At 34.5% G+C, this 26161-nt stretch overlaps 1 protein-coding gene across 1 annotated transcript in view; it reads left to right on the top strand.

Moving 5' to 3' along the window:
• Nucleotides 1-26161, top strand: part of LOC123663527 (nucleoredoxin-like) — an 87232-nt gene that overhangs the window by 50230 nt on the left and 10841 nt on the right. The window contains exons 2-3 of the mRNA XM_045598204.1: nt 5458-5688; nt 7525-7634. Of these exons, the coding sequence (XP_045454160.1) occupies nt 5458-5688; nt 7525-7634 (341 nt within the window). The remainder of the gene's footprint in view (nt 1-5457; nt 5689-7524; nt 7635-26161) is intronic.

Below are 26161 nucleotides of genomic sequence, written 5' to 3'. Positions count from 1 at the left end.
TGCACACACATAGTAGATACAATATTATACTTAGTACGCGGTATCGATTCAACCCCATCTAAAACGATGGCAACGTGTGTTTCGTAGCTTTTCAGATATAGCGCAATTGTTTCATCTTGATCATTGTTTTTTTAAGGTTACAAATTATTACTTTACGCTACGAGATTAACTCAATTTCTGATACTTTTGTAAAAGTTTTCAATTGATTTATTTTTGTAGCTGATACTCAACTGCTATAAATTGTAACATCTAATAATTGACGATTGTCTAATTGTAATCTACGAGGTCGCCCATATCCTCAGAGCCTTATTAATTGTATAAGTAGTAAAAAGTGAAAATGATAAAGGTATATATAATTATGTACCTATTTCGAATAGCATGGTCGTATGCGTAAACGATCCCATGGCGCCCCATAGCATTGGCGCCACTGGTGTCGATGATTTTAATGAATATTCTGGTCTAAAAACTACTAGAAAAATAATACTCTAGAAAGTATGTACACTAAAAAGTATGCATAAATATATTATTTTGAGATCTAATTTAACGTACAAAGTTATAAGGCAATAAAATATACATATCGATATCTAAGAAGATTGAATTCTAAACCATAGATTTGTTACAATCAAATAAATGGTATTATAATATTAATGCACGTTTAATAAAGTAGGTTTTTATTATTTTACAATTCCAATCATAAAAGAAATGTTATAGCGTCAAAACTTCACAATCGCAGTATAAACGATTATTACTTTCTACATAAGAACGGCAGTGAATATGTAGTTAAAAATAATACATTCTCCGTATCAAATAGCGTCATATAGCAGTGAAATAATAAAAGAAAACAAAGTAACCAAATGAGCCATCTAAAGTTACGTGGAACCTTCTGGTCGCGTGATACAAGTACGTGCCTCTCATTACTAATGCATTGAAGACCGTAACACCATGGCTCGTTCCGATTTTACTATCCCATTTTTCCGTACTCTTATCTTTATTTAGACATTGTAACTAAATAGAAAAGATATTCTGTGTCCATTTAAAAGAATAATAAGTCGTTTTTAATGTGTATTATATTGTATACTAGCTGTGCCCACGACATCGTCCGCTTGGTTTAAAAAAAGTTACAAAATTAATAAATTTCCAAAATAAAAGTAGCCTAAGTTACTCCTTATTACCTCAGCGGTCTACCAGTGAAAGTCACATCAATATCGGCCCAGCCGTTTCAGAGATTAGCGGAACAAGCAGACAGACAGACTGACAAACAGGAATTGTAAAAAAAAATAATTTTGGTATATATACCGTGTATACATCCATATGCATTTAGTAAAAATCGGTTATTTTAATATTACAAACAGCCAATCTAATTTTATTTATTTGTATAGATGTATGTGTATTTTTACTCAATAATTGATATCGTGCTAGATGACAATATTCGTCACTTCTCTTTGTACACTTCCCTACCGCTTTCACTATGCCGTGTCCTATATGCCCAAAGGTTGTCTGGAAGAGATCGCTCTTCTACCGAACCGAAGACCGCCTTTGTAAACTTATCTTTGTGTTGATTGCTGTAGTGTACAATAAAGAGTATATTATTATAATTATTTTAACATACACACAAGGTGATCTCTTCCCTAATTTAATCAACCAGTTAACTTAATATCTGTTTTAGGTAACAACCGACTGATATACATTTTTTTTTAATTACATAAATACATACATGTCAAAATATGCTAATATCCAGATCCTGGACGAGAATTAAACCTACGACCCCTAAACGAAAAGTAGGATCAGTTCAGACAAAGTCACTTTTTATTTGCATTCAGCCTGTAACATCGCACTTTTGAGAATAGGCCTCTTTCTGCATATAGGAGAGGGAATGGAGCTTAATTTCCACGCTGCTCCACTGCGGGTCGACGGAAATCACATTATATAATGCTTTTAATATTTTTAATATGTTCTAAGTGCATCAACAGTACCGCAAGTTTTACGTGTTGCTTCAGCCTGTAATATCCCACTACTGGGCATAGGCCTCTTTCCCCATGTAGGAGAAGGATCAGAACTTAATCCACCACGCTGCTCCAATGCGGGTTGGCAGATATATTCCCTACTATGAGTAACGATCGCTATCAGGTGTACATGATAACAACCGGGACCGACGGCTTAACGTGCTCTCCGAGGCACGGTGGGGAGATCCACAAAGACTGCACAAACACCCAAATCACAGCAAATACCAGTATAGCCTATACAAATATTTGCCATGTGCGGGGATCGAACCCGCAACCGCCAGCGCAACAGGTACAATCCGTGGCTGTGACCGTTGCGCCAACGCGGCGTCTTTTACGTGTTAACTTTAACGTGTTTTTCTCAAACCTCTTAGCGATATTACATTATCACAATATTTTATTTAGAGTAAGCAAACAATCTATAAATTAAATCCACATAAATATGAACCGCGTTTCAAATCCCAATGTAAGGCGATTTGTATACGGAGCAATGGTTATGAATATTATAACTTTAATATAAACAGCAAAGTTTTACTCTGAATATTTGACTAATATATAAACAATGTTTGACCTGAATTTGTTGAGTTCAGTTCAGATGTATGTTTGATACCAATATACGATGGAACGACTTACAATACGTAAAAAAATTAATCAACAATGTATTAAAGTAACAACTTCAATCTACATTACATCTTGGCTTTAATAAAACGCTAGAAATAAAAATCAGGTTTATATATTTCTAAGAAGGTTCATTATTAATAATGTGTAAAGAAAATGAAGGTGTGAATCTATAAATAAACAACATACAAATAATATATAAAATAATAAATAAAATCTAATATATACAATTCTCATGTCGCGGTGTTTGTAGTTAAACTACTCCGAAACTGCTTGACCGACTCTCACGAAATTTTTTGTGCATATTGGGTAGGTCTGAGAATCGAACAACATCTATATTTCATACCCCTTAATTTTAAGGGTAGTCCACCCCTAAATTTTTTTATATATATTTTGATAATTTATTTTATTATGATTTAGCATCAAAAAATACATACAATCCTAAATTTTCATAATATATATGGCAAAACAACGTTTGCTGGGTCAGCTGGTAATAAATAAAATATATATAAAAACTTCATGCAGCTATAACTGCCTTGACTCCAGTATGATATCACTCTCAAACAGTTGCCGTCAAAGCTAGAATCAGCGCTGCCTACAATATCCGTTTATTATTCGAGATTAATTTATACACGTACGTGTGTACGTCTGCAACGAGACAACGTGCGGTCATAGATCAAGTAAAAAAAGGTAGATAACGCACCTAGAACAGAAAACTGAAGCCACTTTTTTAAAGATGTGTGAGTGAGTGAAGTGTTGACACCTTTTAAAAAAGTCCCTAAAATTTTTATTAAACAATTAATTCAATATAGGTAAAATGCGTATGTGAAAATAAAAACCTGTTTATAGTTTTAAATAAATTTACTAAAAATAAAACAAAAAATCGGAAGAATAATAAAAAAATATATTCGTAAGATAATCGTATGAATGGACACTTCCTATCCCCTCTGTTTATCTCTTTTCAGTTTGCAGTCGGTTTTTTTTTTACTATTTTTCTTAAACCTAGAATCCTTTATGTTGTATAAGTTTTTTAAATTTTTGTCGCTTAGAACTCAAGAGTCATCGTCATTGCATTTTACTAATATGATGTAGTCTTATGTTCAAATATTTTTCAATCACTAATCGTATTAAATTGACTTTATGCGCATGGCCAGCATAATCGTGGTCATTTTCTCAGTCTTACAGCCGCTACCCATTCACCTCTTATTAAAATATTCGTTGGAAACCTAAAACCATGAAATTTGATAGTAAAATATGGGTACCTAGTTTACACAAAAATTGTAAAAAGTTAAAACATAAAACAAACGAGTTAATAATTCATAAATATATGTTGATTTTTTTATTTTCAATTTATGTAACATAAAATAACACGAGAAAAAAAAAACAATAACTATGTCTACTTTTCACTTAATTATTTTTCTGATTGCGTACAATTTACCTACCCACATTTTGGGGTATTGAAAAAAAGAACTACTGGCAACACTCCCGTGGTACGTCATTTCGTGACATTGAAATTATAAGTTCCGAATAACCTCAATATTATTTTGGAATAACAATAAATTTAAAGTTTTATATGTACTTACGTGTGAAACGATATTCCTTCAGATTTTGTTGTGTTGTTTACTTTGGTATTATTTTTGCACCATTTAATCACACAAGACGGCATTTTTTAACCAAAGTTACTGTATGAAGCCTCGTGACATACTAACGAAAATGAGCGTAGTTTGATGCATATGTGTGCGTGAGCGCGTGTATTTACTTGAAGGAGCCGAGTTTTGTGGCTTCACTAACAACAAAGGCCGCGCATTATCTACTTTTTTTTACTATATCTATGCGTGCGGTAGATTTGTGGATAGTGCGGTATGAAACGCTTTATGTCACGTTTTGACTATCCTCTGTTTATGATTGTGTTGCTCTCTCTTTCCGTGGGTGTCGTAAGAGGCGACTAAGGGATAACAAGGTTCCACAACCACCTTGGAACTTAAGAAGCCGACCGATGGCGGAATAACCATCCAACTGGTGGCTTTGAAATACACAGGCCGAAGACGGGCAGCAGCGTCTTCGGTGCGACAAAGCCAGTACTGCGGTCACCAACCCGCCTGCCCAGCGTGGTGACTATGGGCAAAACACATGAGTTCACGTTATTTTTGGCGTAAACTTGTGGAGGCCTATGTCCAGCAGTGGACTGTATAGGCTGTAATGAGATAATGAGATGATTGTGTAACGCTCGCCACACTAACGTTATGTAAATAGATCGTCTATCAAAATACGTAATGTGCTTGGGTAAATAACAGTGAAATAAATATATTATAGACCGTAAGGAATCAATAGGTACCCAGACAAATATTAACCAAATATTTACAGCTGTTCCCATTCTCATTTCTTTGCCCACATAACAGTTCCAGCAACTGTGTTCATATAGATTACAGAATTTGTCATAGTCTAGTTGGTGTGTTTCCTGAACCCTAACATAGTATTTTGTCGTTCTGCACTTTTGAATGCGGGACGATTATTCATTTATCTTATCTTCATTTTAAATTTTTAAAGTGAGAATTCTTCAGGCACATGAGGCGAAAAAACGTTGCCGTTTCCCACTCGAACGGAAATCTAAAACTTTAGATTTGTATAAATATTTAAACGAAACTGGAACTTAAAAATTAGTTTGCCATGAAAGTTCAACTTCTGACATGTGCACTTTGTACGCACGCACTTTAAACGCACACAAAAAATGTTTTGATCATCATATTTTACATTGTACGTTGTAAATACTTTCTTTTTTGATATATTTAAAATGACGAAGGAAAAAATGTATATTTAAATCTTATTTCTCTTTTTTCAGCGGCGTCTCACCCAAAAATACAGTATAGCAGTCGGCGTTCCAACTCTCGTGATCAGGGGACGCGCGGTCAGGGATGCTTTGCTCAGCGACCCTAAGGGAGAGAGGTTCCCATGGCCAGCACCGCCACTCGACGAGGTGCTCAGGGGAGTGGAGCTGGAAGGTGAAAAGAAGATCCTCTATGAGCAGCTACCCCCTGATGCCGTGAGGGTCTTTTACTTTGCTGCACACTGGGTAAGTTAATAAAAGTTTACATTGAACAAAACGATCAAACAATCCATCTCCTACCTGGGGAAACAGGCCTACAGCAGTGGGATGACACAGGCTAAATAAATGAACGAGTGATTAAATGAACAAAACAAGTGTGTTTTAGACCACACGACTGAAGTAAAACTTCTTTAGCTCCATTTAACTCATATCTCCCTCTCAACTTCCGTTGGCCTCGCCCGATCACACTTTTTGTAACGCTCCCGTCACGCATTCACCAGCTTTTTTTTTATATCACCAGGTCGGCAAACAAACGAACGGCTCACCTGGTGGTAAGAGATTACCGTAGCTTATAGACGCCTACAATACCAGAAGCATCGATAGCGCGTTGCCGACCCAATCCCCAATCCCCCAGGAGCTCTGGTCACCTTACTCACCAACAGGAACACAATACTGCTTGAAAACAGTATTATTTAGCTGTGATCTTCTGTAAGGTCGAGGTACTACCCCAGTCGGGCTGCTCCATATTTTGAGCAGGAAATTCCTGCAGTGCCCTACCTCAGTTAAAAGCTTACTCCCCAAGTCAAGCGTGCGTAAAGAAATTTTACTTCAAAAATTGAAATTAAAATGTAAATAAATACATATAATAAAAAATAACATACATACAGGAATTAATTTGATTCGATCATAACTAATTTAAAATAAACACTAGTGGATGGAAATCTCCACTGATTGGCTCCTCAACCCCAATAAGTAAACATCTCAAACTACGTAACCATTTACATTATAATCATAATTTAAAATAACAAAATAATTATAAATCGTTAGTATTTCAAAGAACCTTCTAAATGTCGCACTAAAGACGCTCTGCCATTAAATTGTCGCATCTGGATGACTGCTGAAGTACATTCTGGGTTATTTACGACACGATTTACTTTAAATTTTATTTTCCTTATTGCGAATTTAATACGAAAACTTAAATACTTGAGCCACTAGAATAATAAATTGTAATTTGTAAGTTACAACAAATGGACAAAAATTCTTCAAAGTTGATAAAAGGACTAAAGTGACAAATCTTTATAACTTAATAAGAAACTTGTAAGTCTTTGTTGTAAGTGATACTTTATCTACATGTCCGTCCAATTGGGTAAAGACAAATCATACCTCTTATAAGCTATCATAATTGTAGCTATATGAGTTGAATTTACCAATTACATAGTTCGCTTCAGCCTGTAATATCCCACTACTGGGCATAGGCCTCTTTCTCCGTGTAGGAGAAGGATCAGAGCTTAATCCACCACGCTGCTCCAATGCGGGTTGGCGGATATATTCCCTACTACGAGTAACGATCGCTATCAGGTGTACATGATAACAACCGGGACCGACGGCTTAACGTGCTCTCCGAGGCACAGTGGGGAGACCCACAAGGACTGCACAAACACCCAGACCACGGCAAACACCTGTATGGCCAATACAAATGTTTGTCATGAGCGGGGATCGAACCCGCAACCGCCAACGCAACAGGTACAATCCATGGCTGTAACCGTTGCGCCAACGCGGCGCAATTACATAGTGTAACCTGTAAATATCATCGACTCAAAAAAAAGTGTCTTTACACCACACGACTGAAGTAAAACCTCTTTAGCCCCTACTGTACTGTATATACGAAACGTCTCTCTCTTTCTATCTTCACTAACTTATATCTCCCTCTCAAATTCCGTTCGCCTCGCCCGAACACACTTTTCGTAACTCTCTCATCACTCATTCACCAGCTTACTTCCCAAGTCAAGCGTACGTAAAGAAGTTTTACTTCGATAAACTGTATAAGTAGTTAGATGTAGATAAGCGTAATTGTTCCATCAGTGCCCTCCGTGCCGGTCGTTCGCCCCGAGCCTCTGTGCCGCGTTATCAGCGGTGCGCAAGAGACGATCGAAGTACGCGAACACGCAGCTCATACTGGTTTCCAGTGACAGGTCAGTTGGAATGTTTATCTTGCCCGAAATTCGCTTTACAGTTGAGATCACAAATATGTTACGAAAATCTCGGAAACGACAAAAAGTATCCTCCATAGTTTTCTAAAATATATATTTCGTATTTTTGAAAACAATGGAGTTATGAAAAAAAACCTTAAATCTACTTAGCTTATCATTATGTTTGGGTAAAAAGAAACTTCATTTTCTTAATATGAATTTTCTTTAGCGTTGCCATACTTTTTTTATAAAATCTGGTCGGCAAACAAGCGTACGGCTCACCTGATGATAAGCGATTACCGTAGCCTATATACGCTTGCAACACCAGGAACATCGCGAGCGCGTAGACACCCTACCCTCAACCCCCCCCCCCTCCCAGGAGTTCTTGTGCCCTTATTCATCACAGAAACACAACAGCGCTTCAAAGCAGAAGTAAAAAAGCATTTTACAGAAGTAAGGTCAAGAAGGTACTTCTCCAGTCGGGCTGATCTAAATTTTAAACAGAATATTTCCTACTGTGGCCTACCTGAGTTATTTAAAAGGGTTTATATTTGGAAGAGATTTAATCAAGCAACAATGAAATCCTGAACAAATTTTTACTATGGGCTATTAATAATAATTGAATTAATAATTGATCAAAGTAATGAAAATGTATTTAATGATTGTTTAAATAATTGTGTTTGCTCGCAAACGAAAAAAACCGACTTCAATTACATCAACAAGTAATACAGCGTAGGTAGACGAAAAACAGTCAAGTGAATACGCGTTATCAATTATTACTCAAAAAGTACTCATTAGATATCGATGAAATTTAAATGAGACTATGCGACAAGCTCCAGCTATCGATTAAAAAGATTTATCGAAATTGGTATACCCAATAAAAAGTTATGAGTACAATACAACGACGGTCGATGAAAAACTGGTCAAGTTAATACGCATTATTAGAGACTAACCAAAAAGTACTTGTCAGATCTCAATTAGATTTAAATGGAACCACGTGACATGCACTAACTTTCGATTTAAAAAAAACAATTGTAATCGGTCCACAAAAAGTCCTCCTTTTTTTCAAGTTAGTTACAAAAATCACTCACCTCACAAGCAGGTAACACTCCTCGATCGAAATTTTTCCACATTTACAATGGCTTTCGTCAGCTCCTACTTGAGCAATAAGCAGAAAATTCAATTTGGCGAAAACTTTATTCGTCGAAAATTTAATTCGGCGGATAAAAGACGAAATAAATCGTTCATTTCGTTCGTTCATTCGTTCACTTCCCTCGGTATTGTTATTTTATGCGAGCTGAATATGAATGAATGAGAAATATCTTGAATGGTCTTCGTGACACGTAAAAGTTTGTACTTGTAAATACGTTTCTATTGAGCCCATAAGGTGTAGGACAAAGTTTTTTTTTTTGAGTTTACTCCTGCAGAATCGATTGTCATATAAGGCCCCCGGTATGAAAAAATATGACGAGTAAAGTCTACTGAACGAATGACCTCGTTACGTTTCTCTTAACTTAATAGGGTTCCGATAGATGGCGTTATTTGATTTGGCGTTATTTTGATTTGATATGGTATTAATCTTTTTCTTAGACTAATGCCTGTTTTTGTGCCTATTTAGGCAGTCGATCTGAAAGAGTACACTCCAGTCGTGCGTCGATACTGACACACACACTTATCTTTTCAGCCTAAAGTTGTAAGCAGAATTGAATAGATATCTTTCTTACGTAACTGGATATGGATAACAGAAATTTAAATGTTTCCAGCAGTTTTTTTTTTTTTATATCGCTAGGTCGGCAAACAAGCGTACGACTCACCTGATGGTAAGAGATTATCGTAGCTTATAGACGCCTGCAACACCAGAAGCATCGCAAGCGCGTTGCCGACCCAATCCCCAATCCCCCCAGGAGCTCTGGTCACCTTACTCACCAACAGGAACACAATACTGCTTGAAAACAATATTATTTAGCTGTGGTTTTCTGTAAAGTCGAGGTACTCTACCCCAGTCGGGCTGCTCCATATTTTGAGCAGGAAATTCCATAGTTCCACAGTTACATACTAAAATTTATATAAATTATATACGCTTGCAACACCAGGAACATTGCGAGCGCGTAGACACCCTACCCTCACCCCCCCCCCCTCTCCCAGGAGTTCTTGTGCCCTTATTCATCACAGAAACACAACAGCGCTTCAAAGCAGAAGTAAAAAAGCATTTTACAGAAGTAAGGTCAAGAAGGTACTTCTCCAGTCGGGCTGATCTAAATTTTAAACAGAATATTTCCTACTGTGGCCTACCTGAGTTATTTAAAAGGGTTTATATTTGGAAGAGATTTAATCAAGCAACAATGAAATCCTGAACAAATTTTTACTATGGGCTATTAATAATAATTGAATTAATAATTGATCAAAGTAATGAAAATGTATTTAATGATTGTTTAAATAATTGTGTTTGCTCGCAAACGAAAAAAACCGACTTCAATTACATCAACAAGTAATACAGCGTAGGTAGACGAGAAACAGTCAAGTGAATACGCGTTATCAATTATTACTCAAAAAGTACTCATTAGATATCGATGAAATTTAAATGAGACTATGCGACAAGCTCCAGCTATCGATTAAAAAGATTTATCGAAATTGGTATACCCAATAAAAAGTTATGAGTACAATACAACGACGGTCGATGAAAAACTGGTCAAGTTAATACGCATTATTAGAGACTAACCAAAAAGTACTTGTCAGATCTCAATTAGATTTAAATGGAACCACGTGACATGCACTAACTTTCGATTTAAAAAAAACAATTGTAATCGGTCCACAAAAAGTCCTCCTTTTTTTCAAGTTAGTTACAAAAATCACTCACCTCACAAGCAGGTAACACTCCTCGATCGAAATTTTTCCACATTTACAATGGCTTTCGTCAGCTCCTACTTGAGCAATAAGCAGAAAATTCAATTTGGCGAAAACTTTATTCGTCGAAAATTTAATTCGGCGGATAAAAGACGAAATAAATCGTTCATTTCGTTCGTTCATTCGTTCACTTCCCTCGGTATTGTTATTTTATGCGAGCTGAATATGAATGAATGAGAAATATCTTGAATGGTCTTCGTGACACGTAAAAGTTTGTACTTGTAAATACGTTTCTATTGAGCCCATAAGGTGTAGGACAAAGTTTTTTTTTTTGAGTTTACTCCTGCAGAATCGATTGTCATATAAGGCCCCCGGTGTGAAAAAATATGACGAGTAAAGTCTACTGAACGAATGACCTCGTTACGTTTCTCTTAACTTAATAGGGTTCCGATAGATGGCGTTATTTGATTTGGCGTTATTTTGATTTGATATGGTATTAATCTTTTTCTTAGACTAATGCCTGTTTTTGTGCCTATTTAGGCAGTCGATCTGAAAGAGTACACTCCAGTCGTGCGTCGATACTGACACACACACTTATCTTTTCAGCCTAAAGTTGTAAGCAGAATTGAATAGATATCTTTCTTACGTAACTGGATATGGATAACAGAAATTTAAATGTTTCCAGCAGTTTTTTTTTTTATATCGCTAGGTCGGCAAACAAGCGTACGACTCACCTGATGGTAAGAGATTATCGTAGCTTATAGACGCCTGCAACACCAGAAGCATCGCAAGCGCGTTGCCGACCCAATCCCCAATCCCCCCAGGAGCTCTGGTCACCTTACTCACCAACAGGAACACAATACTGCTTGAAAACAATATTATTTAGCTGTGGTTTTCTGTAAAGTCGAGGTACTCTACCCCAGTCGGGCTGCTCCATATTTTGAGCAGGAAATTCCATAGTTCCACAGTTACATACTAAAATTTCAATAAGTACGTTAAGCGACAAAATTTAAAGATGCAACACTGCAACAGTATTATTTAGCTGTGATCTTCTGTAAGGTGGAGGTACTACCCCAGTCGGTCTGCTCCATATTTTGAGCAGGAAATTTCCTGCTGTGCCCTGCCTCAGTTCTCAGTTTAACTATCTAGGTAAACTTAGTACGTAAAACTAGAAGCTTGGTTATGGTGATTAGTAAGACGTTATTTAACTGAAACACTGATTTTCACGCTATACGTCAAAGCCGGAGACAAGTGTAATCAAACCAAGACGATGAGCATACCATGTAATGTAACTGATGACGAGGAAAATTCAACGTAAATGCTATAATTAAGATTCCAAAAAGAAAATACATCATTACTATAGAACAATATTTAATATATAGAATGAACGAAAACGATACTCTCATTTGAAATAACTTCAACCAAAATTTTCATAAAAAGTTAGCAACAATTTAATTTCAAGCGCTGCAAGTCGAGATAATTTACAGAAATAAAATATTTTACGGCACAATCATGGCAGGCGTGTTCTTACGGTTCCCTTCAAAAATAATTACAAGCTACCCTTGCCAAATACAATAGTAGGGTCGGGTGGTAATCTGAAACGCTTGGGGATAAAGTGGTTCGGATGCTATAGCTAGCTAAATTCATGGGAAAACGGCGTCTGTGTGTTTAGGATAAGTTTTATAAAAATTTCGCTTTTCTGTTTACTTTTAAGGATCTGTTATTTTATCACTAATATTAACAAGCTTCGTTGTTTGTTAACAATTTTTGAAATTAAGACATGCTCGCTTCAACACGTATCCCATTTTGCGGTTTTAATTCGGTCTATTTTTGTTAATGATGAAACGACGTGAAATGAGGTAGGGTTTGCATATGTGTTTGGCACTACACGCCTTTTAACATTTTCATAATTCATCTAAAACATCTGCTGCGTGGCTACGGCAGTAAAAAGTATAGCCACCCCCTCTCTTCCCGTGAATGGAAGAGGCGACTAAGGGATAACAGAGTTCTGCTACCACCTTGGAACTTAAAAAGCCGATCGGTGGTGGGATAACCATCCAACTGCTGGCTTTGAAAACACAGGTTGAAGACGGGCAGCAGCGTCTTCGGCGCGACAAAGCCAGCCCTGCGGTCGCCAACCCACCCACCCAACGTGGTGACTATGAGCAAAACACGTGAGTTCACGCCATTTTTGACGCGAACTTGTGGAGGCCTATGTCCAGCAGTGGACTGCGATAGGCTGAAGTGATTATCTAAACTAGAGTAAATATTCATTTAGATTATTGACGTGAAAATAACTAAAATAAGCTAATTCGTGTTTCATATGTCAAGTACCAATCAGCGACAAAGATGCATACATATTATATCTTATATACCTAAGTAAAAAATAGAATTTATTGTATTTAATTATACTTTGAACAACTACGAGTATACATATTGATAAATTTGTAGACCTCCTTATCACATGACTGTTTTGCACAACACTATCATTTTTTTATTATAGACTATCATCTAGTGAACATATCATCCAGTGAACTTCGTAACACAACGTTGTCGTTGGACAAAAGACTTTCTGAACGCACCCATAATCATTTGACAGCCAAGTATCTATTTTTTTTTTTTTTTTTTTCTTGACAAAAGACTTCAATGTGTTTCACAGCTAGTAACGTTTTGTATAACTCTGGTTTCCCTTCAACATTTTGTTTTACGCTTCAGCCTGTAATATCCCACTACTGGGCATAGGCCTCTTTCGCCATGTAGAAAAAGGATCAGAGCTAAATCCACCACGCTGCTCCAATGTGGGTTGGCGAATATATTTTGTATTGGAAAATTAAATTATAGTTTTTAGTATTTTCTGTAAATTATTATTTATGCTTCTCACAGCTTAAACCTTCCCCAAACTTCCACAAATATTTCAAGATCAAAATTAGCCAAATCAATCCAGCCATGTTCGAGTCTTAGCAAGACAAACGAACAGCAGATTTTATATATATACCTATATATTAATACATTATGTCTATTTGTACTGGTTGGTATACATGAATACTGAAAGTTTTTATTACCGCCTACAATTTTTATTTCAGTTTGACAAACTTCATTAAGACAACATCGCCAACCGTTAAGTCCCCTTCTATCATGAAAGTATTATTGAAGTTATAATATTATACAATGTTTTAAGACAGTATCGATATTTCTGTTTTATAGTGCTTTTAGACCCCTCAATTTACAGTTTGTCAACAACCGCGAGCGTGTAAGCTACTAGTCGTGTTCGACAGTCGACAGCGACTTACTCGCCTATGTAATTCGTCTCGGTAAGAGTAACAATATAGTTTACAAAAAAGTTATTGTTCAGTTCCCAGAGTTATAAAATAAATAAATTTCTAAAATAAAATTAGCCTAAGTTACTCCTTATTATATCAGCTATCTGCCAGCGAAAGTCCCGTGAAAATTGGTCCAGCCGTTTCAGAGATTAGCTGGGAAAAATCAGACAGACAGACGAACAAAATTTTGGTATATTTACCGTGTATACATCCATATGCATTCAGTAAAAAACGGTAATTTTAATATAACAAACAGACACTCCAATTTTATTTATTTGTATAGGTTAATTGTCGTCTAAATGGTGTAGTGTAAAAGACGAAGTTTAATCAAAGTATTAATTTTGATATAAAATACAATTTGTTACTACCAAATGTGCATTAGAAATGTATTATCAATTTTTATTGTATTTCTGGTTCACTGTTTTGGCTATAATGGCTTACTCCTAAAAGAGAGATATATGCTGTCACGGACTTTTTTGTAGAACTAATTAAGATAAACATTTCTCCTTTACATTATATACATGTAAACTCCACACTTTTTGCACGCCACGCCACTTGTACGCCAGAACAGCTCGCAAATGGCAGATTTTTTTCCGACTTACTTGACAATTATCGTTATATTTTGGACAATTCACACACAATCTCAAAAAATTATAGCCTATGTGTTATTCTAATGTATAAGCTATATTACTGTAAACTTTCATTCAAATCAATTCTGTAGTTTTTGCGTGAAAGAGGAACAAACATCCATACATCCATACACACAAACTTTCGCGTTTATAATATTAGTATGATATAGGATATCAACAAGCAGTGATATCTTGTAAATTATTCTTACAAAAAAAAAAAACATAGAGAATTGAATATACAGTTAAGACCTTTTGTTAAATGCGTCGCGATGCATTTGCTTTTTTGAATCTGTGACTCGAAGCTCTTAAATAATAAAAAAATAAACAATTTACATTCTACCGTCCCCACTATGTACAAAAATATAAAAGAGTTTTTTTTTTCATTCAGTAGATATAAAAATACACTCGAATAACATTGCCCTCTTTCTGCAGTCGAGTAATAAATGAACCCCGTTTTCCAGCAGAGCAACCAACAAAATAATCAGTCTCAGTCAGACGAATCATTTAAATTTAAAACAAATAATCTTTCATCGTTAACCCACTTTTAAATTGGAGTGAAATTAAAAAAGTGCTTAATATGATTTCCGTCTCAGCGAGTGAAAAACTCGCGGCGCGACGGAAACATGGCGCTGACGGCTTTGCTTCACACCTTACGACCTTATTTAATTTAATAATTCCACCCACGAAGTAATGCTACTTCTAGATGTTTCTTTATTACTTAATTTATTTATTTTTTGAGATTTTGTCTGTTTATTTTGAGTTAAGATTAATAAGAGCAACAAATTGCGATTGACCATTTTGTAATTAGTTGACATGAAATGGTCATAGATGTAAGTGTATTTTAATATAAATATAGTTTAAAAACTTTACAATTTTTTTATGTTTTTAAACTTAGAATATATATAATTATATATTATATTGTTTACTAGCTGCCCGGGTAGACTTCGTTCAGTCAAAAGTTAATAGTAATTTTTTTTTAGTAAGTATAAAATCTTCCGTGGGCCTTAAGAAACATACAAAAAAATTAATAAGCCGAATTTGTTGAACCAATCTCGAGTTATGCGCCTAGGAACATTCATTTTTAATTATATAGATTATGATACATTTTGTCAAAGTTGTGAAAGCTGACAGATATGTTTTAATTTCATGCCTTTTTATTAAACGTGACATTAGCGAAAGTATCTTATTTTATATTAACTAGCAAAACCCGTGTGAATGTTGACGTTGTTTCAAAATTAAAGCCCTCATTTATATAATTTTAATAATTAATTATTTACAAAATCAAAAATGATAATATTTTTTTTTAGTTTTGGATGCCGGTAGAGCAAGCAATTATCTATAAAATGATATATAATTTATGTGGTGTAATTGTGAGGTTACCAACCCGCCTGCCCAGCGTGGTGACTATGGGCAAAACACATGAGTTCAGCAGTGGACTGCGATAGGCTGTAGTGATGATGATAATAGTGATGAATTGTGAGTTTTATTCTAAAAAGGGAGGCAAATATCTTAACCTCGTATTTATATATATGGTAACTTAAAAATACTAGTCAGATATCAATTAAATTTAAATGAACCAAGCATTACCTTTCGATTAAAAAAAAATCATCGAAATCAATCTACTCCTCCTTTTATAAAATCGGATGAAAAAACTAATCCGACATATTGTTTTACGTATTCATTTTTTATTCTTAACTTTTGATTGTTACCGTTAAACTTTCAGACTCAATGGTAAACTATACGATCATACCAATCAAACCGTTTACAAATTACAAAGAACGAAACACTGTATTATTCATTTAAACATAAATTTAAATTATTTAAAAGGGAAACAACAAATTCTATGGGGCGACGAATTTGAAAAATTCAGTGTCGAGGATCTCGTTAAGAAACATTGTAATAGCTTGCTTTGTATTCAACAGACGGGAAAATCGAAACACCACAGTCATTTATATGAAGGTCTATCCGTTTGTCCTTAAGTCTGTGACCAATAATTTCGTTAGCGGTAAAATATAATTGGTTCCGTTTATTCTTTTCATTTCTGACTTTTTTTGTGAAAAAAAAAAATTATGGTCCTATTCACATCATCTGTAACTGTATTCCATAATTTTGTTGTTTTGTTCACTTTATCGCGGTTTCTAAAGTTTTTTAGATGCCCGACGTTTCGGATTTTCAGCAAACGGTCACGGGAGGACCACCCGAAAAAGTTGTTTCATTATAATGAGTTAAATTCGTGTAAACATTAGAAAACAATATTAAAGGTGTATTAATTTATTTTATTTACGAGTACTGAATATAATATACAGTTTAAATAATTATTTTTCCTACTTTATTGTTATTAATTTTATTTATAAAGACAAAAAACTTTGTACAAAGAAATATCGAAAACTTGCAAGGATAAACAATTAACGTAATTAACGTATAGTTTTAATAAATAAGTAATAAAAAATTTATTGAAGAATTATTATTTATATAAGGCCTAGCCTGTTACCTCAGATGCTAGTCTCCGCCGATTGTGTTGGTACAAGATTAAAAGGGGGGTAAACATATTAAACAACTTAAAAATCATGATAAATTAAAATATATCGGTAGTGAATCGGTTTTACGCGTCAATAAGAGAATATTTATACTTAAATGTAGACAAAACGATAAAAACAGTCTGTAGTAGGCAGTATATTGTAGCCATAATTTTCATAAATCTTCATTTACTAAGTAGTGGGTAGTATATTAAAAAAGTCAAACGAAATACCACCATCAGTACCTATTCAGTAGTTCATTTCATACACAATGCATTATTTACGCTTCGATATTGAAGTGGACTATTTACTTTGGAAGGTGTATGAACCGTACCTGTCGCGTCTGTCTGCTGGCATCACGACCCTTTCTATACTAGACGTATATTGTTTACTAGCTGTGCCCGCGACTTCGTCCGCGTGGAATTTAACAAAAAAGTTTTTTAGTTATAAAATAAATAAATTTTTAAAATAAAAGTAGCCTAAGTTACTCCTTATTACATCAGCTATCAACCAGTAAAAGACCCGTCAAAATCGGCAATCGTTTTAGAGATTAGCCGGAACGGACAGACAGACAAATTTTTTTAAAATGCTATTTTAGTATATGTACGGTGTATACATCCATATGCATTTAGTAAAAAGCGGTTATTTCAATATTACAAAAAGACACTCCAATTTTATTTATTTGTATAAATATATTTGATCGAACGCCAGCATTCAATAAACCCTTTGATAGTGTTAACTCTGTTTAGTTAAACGTTCCACAGTTAGAGAAAGGTTTTTCATATATGGAAAGTGTTAGACTTACTTAAATAGATATTTTTTCTACCAAGATTGCTATCGGGTGTTTTTGACTACAACTGGGATAAGAGGCTGTATGTCCTGTGTTTGTTGTATGTGTTATTGATTGTACGTTCTGTGAGAGACCAACATGAAAAATATTGTATTATAAGTACAAATATCTGCTCCAAGCTAGAACCGGATGCTGAGGTAGGGCACAGCAGGAAATTTCCTGCTCAAAAAATGTAGCAGCCCGACTGGGGTAGTACCTCGACCTTACAGAAGATCACAGCTAAATAAGACTGCTTTCAAGCAGAGCTGTGTTCCTGTTGGTGAGTAAGGTGACCAGAGCTCCTGGAATGAATTGGGGGAAGAGTCGGCAACGTGCTCGCGATGCTTCTAGTGTTGCAGACGTCAATAAGCTACGGTAATTGTGGTAAGCCGTATGCTGGTTTGCCGACTTGGTTAGATATTAAAAAAAAAAACCTGATGAATATATTGTTAAAATCTTTCTTTCTTTCTTATGTATTATTTCTGTTTTTAGTGTACATTAAAGTGTATTATTATCATTATTATATTTAAAAATTCTACTAATAAAACGAGAATGGTTTGAAAATGAAAGAAAATAAATACAACCCATAAGAATATTTTATTAATTACTTTTTATGAAACAACGTTCTTTCATCAGTATGAAAGCTAGAAACGTGTCAATGCACTCAGAAGGATTGTACCACATATCAGACTTTGTGTGTTCGAAATGTTAAGTAATCACCTATTTTGACGTGCCACAGTTCGGAGTTAGGATGTAGCCGAAAATAAAGGGCTTCACAAAGCGTATGAACGAAGAAAAGGCTCGTCTGATGCGTTCCATTTTGTAGCTTTGTAAATTTTCTCACGGAGACGCGAGCTTGATATTACAGCTTCATGTGGTGGTTATGATAGCTTCATCGTTTTACTTATATTTTTAAAGAAGCGTACGGTCCACCTGATAGTGAATGGTAACAATTGCGGACCAAGTATCGCAAGCGCGTAGCTGACACCAAATTATAGAAGTGTAGAGATAAGTTTACTGACATTTATTTATTCCTCATTTTACACCAAAATTCACGCGAATCCGCGACGCCACGTTGTCGCAACGGTTATAGCCATGAAGAATAGAATGTACCTGTTGCGCTGGCGGATGCGGGTTCGATCCCCGCACATGATAAAATTTGTATTGGCCATACAGGTGTTTGCCGTGGTCTGGGTGTTTGTGCAGTCCTTGTAGGTCTCCCCACCGTGCCTCGGAGAGCACGTTAAGCCGTCGGTCCCGGTTCTTATCATGCACACCTGATAACGATCGTTACTCATAGTAGGGAATATATCCGCCATTCAGACATACGCTTACGCCTTCAGCCTGTAATATCCCACTGCTAGGCATAGGCCTCTTGCCCCATGTAGGAGAAGGATCAGAGCTTAATCCAGCACGCTACTCAATTTGGGTTGACGGATATATTCCCTACTATTAGTAACGATCGCTATCAGGTGTACATAACAACATCCGGGACCGACAGCTTAACGTGCTGCAACAATAACTGCTACTATGTATGACGTATTAGACTGTCAATTTATAAAACTCAAATTATAATAAAACCTTTTGATGCGGTTAATCAAGTTAACCCTGTACCGCATTGCGGTGCAAATATGAACCCTGCTCGTCATTCCTAATTAGTATCGACGAAATTTGAATATTCTGTATAACAGACCTAAAATTGTACCCACATCCCTAATATGTTGAAACAAAGCTACCTCTACTAAACTTAGTTACGTAACTAAAACTACATTAGCCGTTTTGACTAGCCCGTTGGCGCAGTTTGTAGCCCTGCTTTCTGCTCCGCGGGTTGTGGATTCGATTCACTCCTAAGTGTGGGTGTTATATTTGTATTTAAATATTTATATATGTATTATTTCCATGTATAATTATAAAAAATATGTAGTTATATCAGCCGGCTGCTACCTATAACACAAGCATTAAGTTGCTTACCATAGGAACAGACGACCGTGTGTGTATGTTTTAAGATATTAATTATATTTATTTATTTATTATAAATTCGATCTTGATCTTGGTCTTGATGAAAAATTAAAAAGAATATACAAAGTGTATTAGGAAACATAAAAAAAAATTAATTATACTTAGCACATGATACAATTAAAATAGTATTAGTAAACGTAGTTACAACTAAAACCTATTAAACGAAGAATCGAATTAAGAACACTTAGAAAACTAACTTGAAAAGTTTAAAAATAAAAATCGTGGACCCGATTTCTCTATCTTGATTACAGCTCAGGAATATTTGATCTGCTATTAAATCTATACTAATAAATGGAGAGCCGGTTTTTTTGTTCGATTATACTGTTATTCTGCGAAAGCTACTGAACCGATCGAAATAATACTTATACCATAAGATGCAGCGTGTTTCGGAGAAGGTTTTAGTGTATGATATGTTGGTGATTACCTATCGTATAAAAAATATGAACGGACACGGGTTGCTAGTATCCCAATAAAAGATCCCTAGAATAAGTTGAAAGTTAGGTGAATGGTTTTGGAGTTCACCTCATAGCAGTCTCGTCATGGTCCTTGTAAAACATCTATTTGAACGAGTAATATGAACATGCAAAAAGTATGTAAGCATAGTTTCATCTTCTACAATATAAATTTTATCCGCAACTTAATTCGCGTTTGCTATCAAGACTATAAGATTAAACATAACACCACACAAACATAAGTGCAAAATCGTAACCATCTTGACCATTTATTCATCATTACAGCCTATACAGTCCACTGCTGGACATAGGCCTCCACAAGTTTACGCCAAAAATAACGTGAACTCATGTGTTTTGACCATTTATTATAGAGGCAAAATTTTTTTTTTTTTATTATCATACAGTTGTAACAGAAGTTGTGTGATTCAGTCCAAATATCGTCAAATTCAAACCATACACCTTTGTACTAACGCTTTCGCGTTCATTTTTATTTAAATCAACATAAAACATTTTCTATAATTAAAACGTCCTCGAACCATAAAAATACGAAAGAGCATAAAATATCAACTCCCGAGCGAAGTCTGCAAGATCCTTGCCCATTGAAGCTCACAGATAAAGCCCCCAGCACGCTTGCAATTAATAGACATCAAAGTCCAAAGCCGTTGACGCCGTCTGCAATCACGATAAACCTTTCCATTACAAAAATCTGTCGTGTCGAAAGTACTATAAAAGTAAAAAGCTGAAGCGTTTGTTTGGTTGGTCGTTTGATCTTGAAAACTGCCGGTCGACTTTAAAAAAATGTTTTTTTTTTTGTAAATACAGATCAGGTTTAGACGACTATCCACAAATGACTCGCAATTTGACAAAGATTCTGACATGAGCCATCAGAATATAACGTGATATGACATTTTCTATTTCCGTAGAGAGCATCAAGATATGATTTCGTTTGTTAATCGTACCGGCTATAGTGTTATCAACTCCATCAGAGCTTACAATATTGTAAAGAGTTTGTATTCCAATTTTAACACGAGTAAATCTGCAATTCACGTCTAGTCTCGATGTTATAAATAGAACAAAATCAATATAGTCTGTTCTCCACGTTTAGTTCTTGGACCTTTTGTTAATTTTAATCAGAAACGATTTTAAGCCTAGCGGATTAGATGATATTCAATTTCGTATGATTGAAATTTGTATGTCAGAACTCAATTAAAAAAATTAATAAAGTAGATATTTGCCTTTATCTCAACCGCAGAAAGATATGGAAAGCAATATTGAACAAAATAAAATTTACGAGATAATTTAATAAAAGGTACATACGTATTAAACGACTCGGTTTGAATCGAGTATCTGTAACCGTTTTATATATAATTTTTTTCAACGAATTTTAACTATAAGATAAAATTTAGGATTAAACAACATTTACAATCACTCTAAACGATTGTAGATACTAGCTGACCCCGCAAACGTTGTTTTGCCATATATTTTATTAACCTTCTCAACCCCCCACCTTCCCCCTATAACTTAGGGAAATGAAAAATAGATGTTGGCCGAGTCTCAGACCTACCCGATATGCACACAAAATTTCATAATATTTTATTAACCCTCTTCCCCCCGCCCCCTTATAACTTAGGGGTATGAAAAATAGATGTTGTTCGATTCTCAGACCTACCCGATATGCACACAAAAAAAATTTCATGAGAATCGATCAAGCCGTTTCGGAGGAGTTGAACTACAAACACCGCGACACGAGAATTTTATAGATTAGATTTGCCATGTGCATTTTCAGTTGTTTTCATTTTATTTCAAGATTATATTATATATCGAAGCAAAAACTTTGTACCCCTTTTTACCAAAATTGCGCGGACGGAGGAGTATGAAATTTCGCACACTTTATAGTTTATATAGAGAGAAAGAGCAAAATGCTAATTTTTTTTTTATTATGTATAGAAATATATTATATCAATAAAAAAAACATCACACACACTACCATGTATTTAACCCACACACACATATTATGCTCTTTTGTTGATTGTCAAAGTCTGTAGTCAAATTGAAAAATTAACAAAAAAGGTTCTTTATTTTCATAATTTTTTGATTGTAATTATTTAAAAATTTTAATTGTGGTCGAATTTTGACCTTTAGGCGACCACAAGTAATTAATAAATTCTTCAACAGCCAAAGCATACTCTACCAATTTACATATACAGCTTTCATGCAGGTTATACCTACATATGTTTGAATATTTAATAATTGTATTAATATATTGACGTTTTTAAAGGAACTGTAGAGTTTTCCGCTGTGTCTGCTCTACAGAATCTACATTCCAAATATACAGCAGCTTCACAACAACTACGTATATTATAATAAAAAACAAAAAATATTGTATGCTTTGTGAAATGACTTGAAGCCTACTTGAATGATGAATCTTTTGATTAATTTGATTGATTGTTTTGTATAAATTCATATTTTTACGATTCACTCAACTCAATAAAATACCAAACAACTTTGGGTCTGCATTGCCAATCTACATTAATCATTTCCTAATTAATCGAATCTATCGAAAGGTCGAAGTTCTCAATAGACATACGAGTACGTCATTTAATTTCACTTAAACTTTTGGTCATTCATTGCATAAGTATTTTAAGTGGATTGATCGTAATTGGATGCTATTCTAAGTTTTCTATTTAAAGAAAAATCCATTAAAATGTTACCAGAAATCCTGTAATTAAATTAGGCTTATGTAAGGAATGAATGACTATGTAAAATACCTAAATTCTTCATTGGTTGGCAGACATATTTGAAGATATATTTAACACTTGTACTTGTTTTGTTGTAATATGATATCTCAGGATCTCGCTCGCTGTGATTTTGCAATACTTCCCAAATTGGTTGAACATTTATGGTGTCCACTTCAGTTGGACCGAAGCCGAATCTAATATTTTATAGCCAAGGCTAACAAAAAAGGATTTTTGAAATCGTAGTCATTGCCATTTCAGAAAATTTCCAGCTTTATTATATTGGGATTTAAATTTATACAAATAAATAAAATTGAAGTGTCTGTTTGTAATATTAAAATAACCGCTTCTTACTAAATGCATACGGATGTATACACGGTACATAGGTATACCAAAATAACATTTTTTACAATTTTTGTGTCTTTCTATCTGTCCGTGTCATTGTTCCGCCTAATCTCTGAAACGACTGGACCGATTTTAACAGAAAGAATTTCAATGGCAGATAGCTGATGTAATAAGGATTAACTTAGGCTACTTTTATTTTAGAAATTTATTTATTTTATAACTCTGCGAACAACAATAACTTTTTGTTAAATTCTACGCGGTTGAAGTCGCGGGCATAGCTAGTAATTAATATTATTGTTGTTGACTATCCGATATACGAGTTTGTGGGTTCTATTCCCGCCCCAAGTCTGGGTATAATAATATGTATACAATTTCTATATATACAATGAATACATATATGTATTAATTATATGCGTATTCATAAAATAAAATCATTTACCGTTAGTCGACTGTTTTTCGTCTTTTTTGTTTGGCATTTAGCTCCCATCTTGTATCCTAATGACCATCGACTTACTACAAAAACACTAAATTTTCGACATATCCTCCTTCTACATTTGCATCCTGAAAAAGCGTTACGTGCTTACTAAGATAACGGTATCTTGATCAATGTTCTCATTATAGTTGACCCTAGCAGTTCTTTAGTCTGCGAAGCCAAAGAAATGACTACAGTTTATGAAGACTGCAATAATACAAAAGAATGATATCAAAAAATCAATAATCAATCCTAGGGACCGCCATTAGGCGACAATAATTTTCCTGGCGCAAATAAAATCCACTGGACTCTTTCGCTTAGAATGTTGAAGTTTCCTTCTATTGTTCTCTTTGATAGGTACGCTTTTAATGGATTGGTTTCTGACTCAATGGGTGTTGATATCTTAGAGTAATATTAAGAATAAAAGAATATTCTTGGTTTAAGACACAGCTCCTATAATTTTGCATTTAAATAGTAATAGTGATTAGTTTTCGGTAGTTTCTAAATTACTGCTTTTTATAGTATAAACCTAACAGTTAAATTTAACTTTAAAATCACAATGATAAAATACAGAACACTGGTTGAGACCGGAAATAATAACGCGAAACGAAGACATGTCTGGTTCTATTTGTGAACTTGGACCTTTGAACAACGTTCGTTTTCAACGTACAGAAGTAATTACACTTATTGCAAATAGTACCACACAAAGCATTACAGCTACATATTAAAATAACACCCTCAAAATCAAGATCAAAATCTAAATAACCAAACAGCGGAGTTCCCAAGATTTATCGTTTCAATAAACTGCCTACGCTCGGTTTATTATACAACCTTACCCGGATTACTGCGACGGCTATCACCCTTCCAGGTTTTATGACCTTATTTGCCGGATACCCTGCAACCGGGTGAGGTAAACTATGCGATAACATCGGGGTATAAATTGAGCTCCTCGGCGCTTAGTTGCGTTTTTTTGGGGTTTTTTTTATTATGTTTATTTTTAACTATACTCTGTAGGGTTATAAGTCTTACTATAAAAATATTTTTAGAAATTAATATTATACCTGCTTATTAGTGTCCATTTTATCAGAACTACTATCGACTACCTTGTTATACTAAATATTATCATCAGCAATTAGTATGCAAAAAATTATGCCACTTAAATAATAATAAGCTAATCGTAATACATATTGACATGCATATAGGATTAGATACATATTAAAATATATGTCATATTAATTTGTGGTTATTGTTGTAATTGATAGAGATTTGAATTTAAATTTCAAACTAACAGTTAAAGATTCAAATCTGGATTAGAGGTTTTACGGAGTAATTTTAGTCTTATTTATATGTGTCTGGTAAATGAAATAGAACGTCTCAATCAATTCAAGCTTCAAAGCTCAATATCTTTTAATGCAAGAATGGAAATTTACTCAAAAATAAAACTATTGCAGACCAATAGTAAATTATAATAACGTAATATTTTGTGTAACATTTATAAGTGAGAAGCTAAAACCTTTCCCACATATCTACAAAGCAAAGTACCTATCTTATAATTCTAATCGTCTCTGACACGCACCATGCCCTAGCAATCATCGGGCATTTCCTTTTACGAGCCACGTGAAATGGCGCGCGAGAGAAAAACAGCGGGAGAACCCGTCATAACTCAACGTGCCAATTTACGAACTTCGTCAAAAGAATTAACTAAAACTTTTGTATTTTTTTGAATCTGTACTCTATAAGTCTATACATAAATGCTTTTGTTGTTAGATATGATAATTATTTACGATTAATATTTATTTTAAAGACTACTAAATTTCGAAAGAGTGTTTTATATTTTGCTTTATAATTATACTAGCGACATCAGTTCGTCCATATTTTTTTACACGACAAGTAATCACCAACATATCGTTGGTTAAATAGAAAAGTGACATTAATCAAAAAATTGCAAATTTTGCAATACACACATTTAAAATTTCTAATTTTACTAACATTTACATATTATAAGTGTTATATATAATTTTAAAGGTATTATAATTAATATAATTTTAATATAATTTTAAAAGGTATTTGCATAAAGATTAAGATATCGTTGCTATTTTAATTTAATTATATAAAATGGTAGAGCGACGTTTTTCTACAATCAATATGGCGATTGGCGATGACCGCAGTGGACCGAAATGACACCTACCCCACCCCAGCCCGCAAAATAATGATATTTGTAGTAAAAAAAATACTAATCGATAGATTTTGAATTGCTCAATTCAACTACGTTGTTCTTTTAAATTGCTCACCTCAAATTATATAATTAAAAATCAAAATTTAAAAAAAAATCAAATATTTTCAAACTGCTATATCTTTCGATGTATACA

Source organism: Melitaea cinxia, chromosome 20 (assembly GCF_905220565.1).
Source record: "Melitaea cinxia chromosome 20, ilMelCinx1.1, whole genome shotgun sequence".
Classification (NCBI taxonomy): domain Eukaryota; kingdom Metazoa; phylum Arthropoda; class Insecta; order Lepidoptera; family Nymphalidae; genus Melitaea; species Melitaea cinxia.
The sequence above is the reverse complement of the archived record's forward strand: the minus strand, read 5'-3'. Positions and strand labels throughout refer to the sequence as shown.